Source organism: Myotis brandtii, unplaced genomic scaffold, assembly GCF_000412655.1.
Source record: "Myotis brandtii unplaced genomic scaffold, ASM41265v1 scaffold38, whole genome shotgun sequence".
NCBI lineage: Eukaryota > Metazoa > Chordata > Mammalia > Chiroptera > Vespertilionidae > Myotis > Myotis brandtii.
Genome location: NW_005364596.1, coordinates 5,121,708 through 5,132,783, shown reverse-complemented (window position 1 = coordinate 5,132,783; position 11,076 = coordinate 5,121,708). Strand labels below are relative to the sequence as shown.

Here is an 11,076-nt window from a genome sequence, read left to right as displayed (position 1 = left end):
GAGGCGGGGAACGTTGGAGGCCGCAGCAAGCAAGCCTCCCTGTTCGCTTCAGTGCCTGGCTGCCGGCTGCCATCTTGGCTGACAGTTAATTTGCATATACTCACTGATTAGCCAATGAAAAGGGTAGCGGTCGTACGCTAATTACCATGTTTCTCTTTTATTAGTGTAGATATAGCTATATTCTTAAAAGACTCCAAAATAATGAATCAAGGACAGCAAGAAGTCCAATATGGCTAGACTAGAATAAGGAAGATAGGAGAGAGGTAAAGTGATTACTCTTGACCTCTAGACCTATATTGCTATATCTCTACCCCAACCAAAAAAATCTTTGTATTATTTCCTTTGAGATAGGAATTTAGCTGGTTTTCATAATGGAAAGTTATCTCATGAACTAATTGATATAAACAGGTTCATGATAGATTCTCAGGGATTTTTCTTTTGAATAGGATATTACTGGAAAAATAAATACGTGAATCATGGATATTCTGTGGGCTGTGGACCCAGAATTTGATTGGTAGGAGTCAGGGCATCTATGCGTATGCCATGCCACTGTCTCTTGATCAAATAAAGAAACGTACAACTTTTAACATGGGAAAGAAGTCCGAGATATTTTTGATATATTGAAAAAGTTGGGAACTGCTTGGTTAAACCAGAGGAATTCTTTTCTAGAGACATTGCTGACATGTGTAAAAGACTGGTATGGATGATATTTTGGAGGCATATGTTGAAGTGAGGCTTTTTAGTCCTGTTAAATAGAGCTCCTAGGTTGTGGCAGTTTTCTATAAACACAGATATTCATGGATATAAGCAGAATTGGTTTTTTTTTTTAATCATCTCTGTGTGGGTTGTTTTTGATAAAATTTTACCCTCAGGTGACTTTTCTCTTAGACACACAATATATTTCTAGGTAGCTCATTACTTCTATATATTTTCAGGTAATAGTTTTTAAATATCATTACTTTTTATTATCTCAGTGTAAAAAAAATAGGAAAGTAATTGCTGTAAAAAAAACTATGTTATATTTCTTATGTAACCAAATATCTTGAGGAAAACCTGGTGATGGTTGATGTTTATGTTCTTCCTTGCTAGTATAGAAAATAGAAATTTGGCCTTGTAGTACATAGTAGGATTTTTATTAATTCATTAATTTGGTAAGGGCCTATTTCCTTTTCTAGGAAAAAGGCATTGAAGTGATGTTTTCTCCTCACCCTTGTCCTACTTGGACCATTGATTGGAGTAATCTTCCTGCAGCAGTGAGCCCAAAGGAAGGTGAGATTGTTTTTTTCTCTCCTTATATCTTACTCATATTCTGGATAGTTACTTCATATCTATCTTCTAATTTTATAATCCTCTTTTTGGCTATATCTAAAATTCTGGTTATTCTATCTTTATTAAGTTTTTATTTATTTTATTATAAAATTTTTACATGTATACATCACTCAGATTTAATATTTACCACATTTTTCTAACATTTGCTTCATGTATTCCTTTTTTTCTTTGCTAAAGCATTTTGAAGCAAATCCCAGGCACATGTCCTTGGATCAGGATTACAGTACAGACAGCTAAAAAATTTTTACATCTTAAATAATCATTATGACACATAATAAAAATTAACAAAAATTCCTTGATCATCTAATAATTAGTCCATAATTATTTCCCCCAATTGTTAAAATGTTGTTTGTAAAAATATATATATTTATAATTAGGTTTTTAGTTAAATATATTTTTCATTGCTAGAAATTATATTTGGTTTGTTTTCCTTGCTCATGTTTCAATTTCCTCTTTTTATAATTTTTTAAACATGGCTATTTTATAGTATATTTGTTATTTCTAGTAGCTGATATCAATAGAGATGTAATTCTATTTGTTATTTCTGTTGATTTACTCATGTTTTCTTATTTTCCTGTTAGTTTTGTAGTTTTAGATTGTGAATTCATTTTTAGGTTACCTAAATCTGTTGGAATCTTATGGGGCTTTTTGAGGTTAAGAGTAAATTCTCATAGAAGGGGTTTATAGTTGCTTTGCCGGGCATCTCAAGATATTTTAAGACGACTTAGCATTAATTTTTCAGTTTGAGATTCCTCAACCTTTTCTATCAGGAGCTAAGGTTTAAACAAACAAGTTATGTATCATTTTCCTTTGCTGTTGAGTGGACTTCTTTTTAAATGCACCTTTTCATAGGGAATATAAGTTTTCAAGTTTCTCTTTTCATGTAGTGATACTAGTTCCAACTTGTCACCATGCTGGATAGGGATCAAGGACTAGCCTCTCTTCTTTGTCTTACTGTGGAAGCTTAGATTCTTATTATTAGCAAACACCTTCCAGGCAGCTGTGGTATCAGTTCAAAATTATTGTACTGCTTTTTAGTTTCTTAACCCCTTTTAAAGGCCTTATGGATTTTTCTGACTCTCAGAAATCCAGTTAGAAATGTAAAGGATGATTTTTGAATTTTAAATATCCTTTTAGATATTTTTATGTGGGGAACTGTTTTATAACTCAGTGTGATATTTCTTTAATCGTTTATGGGCTCTTTGGTTTTATAATAAGCCAAATATAACTTGATTTTCAAATGCTCTCTGAAATCTTGTGCCTTTCTTTTTCCTATTCTCTTCTGTGATACTTCCTAATATTGCCTGAATCTCACTGATCAATTCTGTTCTGTCAAGAAAATAATTTAGGATTCTTTCAGAATGGAAACAGATTTTATTGAGCAGTTAAAAACTCTGCATCAATATTATATAAAAACTAGAGGCCCGTTGCACGAAGATATTCGTGCAATAGGCCTTCCCTTCCCCTGGCTGCTGGCACTGGTTTTCCTCCGGCACCCGGGACCCAGGCCTTTGGCCAGAGCCTTCAGTCTTCGCTCCCCACTTTGAGCCTATGTATGCAAATTAACCGCCATCTTTGTTGGGTTAATTTGCATACTCTCCTGATTGGCTGGTGAGCGTAGCAGAGAGATGGTCAATTTACATGTTTGTCTATTATTAGGTAAGATAAAATTCAAGCCCTAGTCAATTTGGCTCAGTGGCTAGAGTGTCAGAACATGGACTGAAGGGTCCCTGGTTCGATTCTGGTCAAGGGCACGTACCTTAGTTGCAGGCTCGATCCCGGGCCCTGATCAGGGACCATGTGGGAGGCAACCAATTGCTGTCTCTCTCTCACATTGATATTTCTCTCTCTATCTCTCTCCCTCCTTTTCACTCTCTCTGAAAATCAATGGGAAAATATCCTTGGATCAGGATTAACAAACAAATAAATAAAAATTCAATTTTGGTCTTTTATTAAGTATATAAAAATAGTAACTAATGACCTTGTTAATATTTTAATTATAACTATTTTTAAGATTTTGAAAAACTTGTTTGAAAACATTTTAAAAAGTTTAACAGTTTTTATTCTACTTGTAATTGGATTTTATATACTCTTTGACTATAGTATAGATTTGAACAAATTAAACCTAGAGTTTACTATAGCTTTCTAAAATAAAAATCTAATTTTCATTAATATCTATCAAAAAATGAAAATAGAGTTTAAAAGTACCACATGTTTTGCTTATTCATAATTTACTATGAGGCCAAAATAACATTTTAAATTATTTATATGAGCAATCAATTACCAACTCAGAAGTCTGCATTAAGCATTCATGTCTGATTGTTTCACTGGTTAGAGTGCATATCTAATGAAGCTTCTGGAATTAATCACTCATTATATCCTTATAATGGATCACCTTGTTTACATAAATATTATGACAAAGATGAACTTATCACAGAAGAGATACATGGTCCACTCACATTTCATTTACTGTTTCTTAAAAAGTTTATAGTCTTGTTAAACTAAGCCAGAATTATAGCATTTTGTTTTTCTATTTTCAGTTCTGGTGACATGGTAATAGGATTTTTGTGAAATTAAATTTATTATTTACTTAGGGGTGTGGAGGTCACTGTGAAAGTCATGATTGTGTTCTAGTACGTTTTTTTTTTTTAAGAAGAAATTGAATTGCAATAAGTTATTCTTAGTATTTGGTTCATTTGGATGTTGCAAAGACTGACTCCTTATACTGAATTCATTGAATTACATCAAGATTTTGAAACATATAAAAATCATTCTCTTTACTAACAAAGTCTGTATTGATACTCATCATGGAGTCTAATATATTTCTTAAGCTTATCTAATCTTCTATTCTCTGTTCTCACCCGTTCTCTCTCCACTTCTTATGTACTATTCCCTAAACTCCAATGCTGTTTGGTTTTTTGTTTTGTTTTGTTTTTTTCATTAAGTCTTCGGCGTGGGTATGAAGTCAGCCTGCCTGAGTTTAAAACCTGGACTACTGACTGGCTACATAACCTATATACCCAGATTCTCAACTTCTCTGTACCTCAATTGCTTCATCTGTAGAATGGGGATAATAGTGCTTATTTTATGAGATTGCTGGTGTGATCAATGAATTAATGCAGGGTGGGGCAAGAGTAGGTTTATAATTGTGGGTATGTGAAACACAGACTTTAGTTTTATATTATTACTTATTAATTATTGCATTTTTTCCATATGAACACCTGTAAACCTACTTTTGCCCAACCCGGTATATAAAGCAATTAGTACAGTGCCTAGTAAAAAGTAAATGTTAAATAATAGTAATGTAGTAGTCAGAATTAATCACTCTCTTAATATTCCTTTAGTACTCTCTTATACTTCATTTTGGTACTTATTGTATACTACTCATACACTGTAATTACTTATATGCATGTTTTCCTTCTCCAATTGACTGTGAACTCTTTGAATATAGGGTGTCTATGTATAAGTACTCAATACTTTTTTAAAAAAATATGTTTTTATTGATTTTTATTTTTTATTTTTTTAGAGAGAGAGGAAGGGAGGAGGATAGAAAGATGGAGACACCGATGAGAGACATGGATTGGCTGCCTCCTGTACACCCCCTACTGGGGACTGAGCCTGCAACCCGAGCATGTGCCCTCACTGGGAATCAAACTGGGGATGTCTTGGTTCATGGGTCAGTGCTCAACCACTGAGCCATACCAGCCAGGCCTCAGTACTTTTTTTTTTTTTTTTTTGAATCCTCACCTGAGGATATTTTTCCATTGATTTTTAGAGATTGAAAGAGAGAGGGAAAGACAGAGAGAAACATCAATGTGAGAGAAACACATCGATTAGTTGCCTCCTACATGCACCCTGACCAGGGCCTGGGCTGAGGAAGAGCCTGCAACCGAGGTACGTGCCCTTGACTGGAATCGAGCCCGGGACTCTTCAATTTGCAGGCTGATATTCTATCCACTGAATCAAACCAGCTAGGGCCTCAATACTTTTTTTATTAAATTGAATTGAGACTACAAATCATTTTTTAAAATCTTTCAAAATTTCTGTTTAAAACAAGCAACTTGTCTCATATAGATTTAAAAGGCTAAAATAATTGAATTATTTAGTCTGAAGAAAGGAGACCTGAAGATTTAATATACATTCTTATTATTATTACATTTTTATAGACTCTTTGGGAATAAATTGTAGACATCACACCTCTAGTTCTAAATATTTAACTTTCTCCTTTAAGAACAAGGATATTTTCTTACATAACCATATTACAATTATCAAAAGAGGACATTTAATTTAGTACTATTATCTAATCTACAGTAGCTTGTGATACATTTAATTGTCTTATCTTTTTAGTCTTCCTTAGTTGTTTCCTCCTGTTAGATTCAAGTGAGGCATTTTTGGCAGGAACACCACATGTGATGTCTGTCCATCTCAGTGCAGGTATTGGGAAGCACACTATCTCAGTTTAGGCCAGTGATGTTAACTTGAGCCATTTGATCAAGGTGATGTCTGCCAGCTGTCTTTACTGTAATGTTACTGTTTTCCTTTATTAAATTGGTAAGTAGTTTGTGGAGAGATATTTGAGACTACATACTACATTTTTATTTTTTCAAAATTTTACTCACTAGTTTACATTAATTTAATGCTTCTTGCCTGGATCTTCTCAGTGTAGTAGGAGACTGTTTTTTGAAGATTTTCTATCAGTGCACATGACTAAAATATTAACTTAAACATTTCATGCTTCGTGTTTTATAATTGATCATATACGGAACCATCTGATCACAACTATCTACGACTCTATACCCTTAAGAACTGTGACTTTATACCCTTAATTCAAAGATGAAAGTCACTGCAAACAATCTGGCATTCAACTTAATAGGTGTATTTTTACACCTTAGTAGGTAAATACTGATATTGAATTTTAAAAAACCAAGACAAATTTTGTGGTGTTGGATTGATTAGAATTACAGGTATAAGTATAAATTCATCCTGTTCAATATATATAGATAACAGACATAGATATATAGGTACAGCAATAGATATGTGTGCAATAGATCAGCAATAGATACTGATAGTCACAAAAAGATAAATTTTCAACTCTCACCTTTCTATATTTATTAGTATTCACTCTACTGTAAGAAAGTTTTCCTTATATATTTATTAGTTAAATTATCAGTATTAACTTACAAATTTTTATTTTTTAAATGAGTTATAATTCATCACTGTCACTATTTATTTCAGTGCTCAAGTTTTCCTGGGTTTTGAGTCCCATCCAGCTGGCTTTAGATCCTCTGAAAATGTCCCGATTATTCTATGACCACTTGCTGAATTTCTGGCATAATGAAGAATTACCAGCTCATTTTGCCATTTTCCTGCCCCATGCCTAGATTTAGCTGCTTCTCTGAGAAACCCTGGTTCCTTTTAGTGGAGAATGGTTTTAGAAAGTAAGATTTGGACACCAGATGTGCTCATTGCTAATGAAGTGTTATTGCTTCTAGGTCCTCTCAGCAGGGTAGTATGTATACATAGGTCTGTTAGGAAATAGATGTATGTATACATACATACATGTACACACACACAATCATACATCATATCTATTGCTGTACCTACATATCTATGTCTGTTATCTATATATATTGAACAGCATGAGTTTATACTTATACCTGTTATTCCACTCCAACACAAGATTCTTCCTAGTTTTTTGAATTCAGTATCTGTATTTACTTTTTCTAACAGCAAAAATCGTAGCGCCCAACATCACATATGTATTTGCTCATTTGTCGAGTTCTACAATATATGAACAATAATTTCAGAATTGCCATACTCAGAATTTCTGTATTTTTCTCTATGAAAAAATACACCTACTAAGATGAATGCCAGATGGTTTGCAGTGATTTTCATTTTGAATTAGGGTATATAGTCACAGTTCTTATATAGATAGTTGTGCTCAGATGGTTCTGTATAAGATAAATTATAAAACATGAGGCATGAAAGGTTTAAGTTAATATTGATCATGTCCACTGATAGAAAATCTTCAATCAACAGTTTCCTCCTGCACTGAGAAGATCCAGGCAATTGTATCTCTCCATTACTGTTTGTCCTCAAATAGCAGTGATTTTCTACTCTAATGAACTAGGATAAATGTGTGAGCCTGAAGACTCCCTTTTGTTAAGTTCAGGAGTACATTTCTTTTTGCCCTGTGACATTTTGCCCTTTGAGTATGAAGGTGGGAATAGATATAGTTTTTTACTTAAGACCTAGAATAGAGCCATTCCCTTTAGACGGTATTTCCCTGTGAACTCTCTGTTCACCAGTAGTTTTTAGTCTCTGTTTCCTATATTAGGAATTGCTCCTAGCCCAGAATAACCATGTTAGTCATATAGGAGGGAGGAGAGTCAGAAGATGACCTTATCCTATATAATAAAGAGCTAATATACAAATGGTCATCACGCCCTCATGCCATCACACCATAACAGCTCAGACACTCAACACTGGGGAGAAAGGAGTGGGGGCCAGCTAGGCACAAATGAGCTCGCGAGAGAGGAATGGGGACCAGCCAGGCTGTGACCCAGAAGAGGGACAAGCCGTCCACCCTGCAGTCCTAGGCACCAGCGGCTGCACCTGTGGCCCAGGAGAGGGTCAAGCCACATGCCCCATGGTCCCAGGCACCAGCACCTGTGGCCCAGGAGAGGGACAAACTGCCTGCCCCACATTCCCAGGTGCCAGCGCCTGTGGCTCGGTAGAGGGACAAGCCGCCTGCTCTGCAGTCCCAGGTGGCTATGGCCTGGGTGAAGCTGCCCACCCACGGTTCCCTGCAGTTGCAGCCGTCCCGGGCAAAGCCAGCCTGGGTCTTGGGTGCCTGCAACTGGCCGGAGGAGGGAATCCTGGGTCCCGGGTGCAGGGCGAGGCAGAGGCGGTTAGGGTCAGGGGAGCAGTTAGGGGCGATCAGGCAGGCAGGCAGAGGTGATTAGGGACCATCAGACAGGCAGAGGTGGTTAGGGGCAATCAGGCCGGCAGGCAGGTGAGCGGTTAGGAGCCAGTGGTCCTGGATTGCTAGAGGTAGTCGGATATCCCCCGAGGGGTCCTGGATTGGAGAGTGTGCAGGCCAGGCTGAGGGACCCCCTCCCCCCCACCATGCACGAATTTGTGCACTGGGCCTCTAGTAGAAAATAAAGGAGACAAGAACATAGTTGCTTAGGTGTTGTTCCAGTTATAGTCTCTTTTATTCTTATATTCAAAGTTCCACTGTTTTATTTTTATTTTATTGATTTTTAGAGGGAGGACGGGAAAGAGAGTGAGAGAAACATTGATGTGAGAGAGAAACATTAGTCGGTTGCCTCTCACACGCACCCTAAGTGGGGATGGAACCCTCAACCTGGGTATGTGCCCTGACCAGGAATCGAACCTGCCACCTTTGGTGTACAGGATGATGCTCCAACCAACTGAGTCACACGAGCCAGGGCTAAAGTTCCAGTGTTTTAGAAATATGGCCCAATTAGGTATACCTGAGGTTTTGGTTTTGCTTTTGAGCAACATGAAAGCATCATCTCCTAGGGAGACTGATCTGAAGGTAGTGCATAAAAACCTTCATCACCACCTATTTACCCTCACCCACTGCCACCCAGTTTAGAGTATATACGTGTTACTTGAGATAAAAAGAAACATTGAATGGCACAGTATTACTAGGAGATTGTAAGGTTTCTCTTTTTAGAGGGTTTCAAACCCAGTAGATTTTATTTGCTTGTGATATACATATATGAATGATTAGAATGAAAATTACAAACTGGTATGTTCTAACAACTTTTATATAAGTCAATGATTGAATTCATGGTTCTGAGGGAATATAAAATTTTTCAATCCTAGTGGCAGATTATACTTTCTTAATAGCAAGGTATTTTTTAAATCAACTTTTATATATAACAATTATAGATGACTAAGGTTTTAAATTTTAAAGTTTACCCTGATAAGGATCATTTATGTAAATACCCTTCTTTTTTTCAATTTGTTTTCTGTATACTATTTAGGATTGAAAGGAATGAATTGATCCTTGACATTGGGAAACAATAGAAAACAAGATACTGATATATGATATCGCTAGTAAAAATTGGCCTCAATGCAAAGTCTGTGCCCTTTTGTTGTATGCTATAAACCAACAGGATCCCCCTTCTTTTCTTATTTCAGCAGAAGTGATTTGGGTAAACAAGGAAAGAATGTAGGTAAACAAGGGAAGAATGTCTTTGGAGAGGATTGGATCTAAGGTGGACAATGGAAGGACTAAGTTGAGTTTTCCCCCATCAGTAATTTCTTAACCAGCTTCTTACCAGCTCTCAGGGACATGGTAAATAGCATTATTTATTGTTTATTTATTCCCTAAGGCCAGGGATACTAAAAGTTCACCATAACAAGAATGTCTCACCCACAATATAAATAGTGCCATCCTTTGGGGAATCTAAAACATAAAAGCTTGTTTTAGGGCCTAGGCAGGGTGTAAGGATGCTTCATTATCCTAAACCATTGCTTTTCAAACTAGGGGCAACCATCAGAATCGTTTAGAAGGCTCCTTAAAACCGAATGCTGGGCCCAGTCCCAGGGTTTCTCATGTAGGTCTGAGATGGGCCCTAGGATTTGCATTTCTAAGAAGTCTCCAGTTAATGCTGCTTCTGCTGCTTTGGGGGCCACACAATGTGAAGTATTATCCTAGGTAACCGATACAGTGCATAATGGGGCTGCTTTGATTTCAAACTTTTACCACCAAGATAAGATGAACAACAAGATTAAAGTTTTCTAAAATTTTTCTTTACAACCTAAAAACTTATTTATTTATTTATTTATTTGCTTTTAGCATGGAGTACATCAAATATAAGAGCTTGTGCATACCTCTGAACCATTTAGTAACAATGAAACATTCTGCTTTAAGCTAATTATATTAGCAAATATGGATGGAAGTGGAAGTATCTTGATAATGTAAATAAAAATAACTCTCAAGAATTTCTTTTTTCTGAAATACAAGTCTCAGATTCTAATTTTTTCCAAAAATAACATTTGTTTTCTGATTTTTAAAAAATGGTTCTCTGGTGAGAAACCTAAGGATATAATCTCCCCAACATTTTGTTATTTTTTTTGTTTACATTGAGTAACTTTAGATTATAAGATGTTATATTTTGAACATTTTGGCATTTAAAATACTAAAAGCACACAAAGAGAATGAGATCTGGGGGAAAAAAAATCTAAATATAAATGTTTTTCATTTCTCTAAGTTATACTTAGCTATGAAATCCAAAACCTGACCATATTTGACTCAAAACTGCAAATTTATGACTATTTTCCTTCTTTTCAAGGGTGAGGTTTTCAACAAGCATTTTGGTGCTTTACCAAAAACTAATATAATCTTTCATTTAAAGTGAATTTTAATCTGAAGCTAAAAGCCTCTAAAAGATAGTATATGTAGACAGAATTTATATTAAACTAGAGGCCCGGTGTACAAAATTTGTGCACGGATAGGGTCCCTAGGCCTGGCCGGCGATTAGGGCCAATCAGGTTCCCCCTGGTGGTCAGTGCACTCCCACAGGGGGAGCGCTGCTCAGCCAGAAGCCAGGCTTATGGCTGGCGAGCACAGCAGCGGTGGCAGGAGCCTCTCCCACCTCCCTGGCAGCACTAAGCATGTCCAACTGGCGAGGAGTGGGACCAAGCTGGCAGTTGGACATCCCCTGAGGGCTCCCAGACTGTGAGAGGGCACAGGCTGGGCTGAGGAAC

General features: G+C 36.4%; 1 protein-coding gene across 2 annotated transcripts in view; it reads left to right on the top strand.

Annotated features, from left to right (window-relative positions):
• The window catches only part of GSTCD (glutathione S-transferase, C-terminal domain containing), a 133,388-nt gene that overhangs the window by 14,665 nt on the left and 107,647 nt on the right, over nucleotides 1–11,076 (top strand). For both annotated transcript variants that reach the window (XM_005872428.2, XM_014544750.1), the window contains exon 4: nucleotides 1,176–1,269. In XM_005872428.2, coding sequence (XP_005872490.1) covers nucleotides 1,176–1,269 — 94 coding nt within the window. The remainder of the gene's footprint in view (nucleotides 1–1,175; nucleotides 1,270–11,076) is intronic.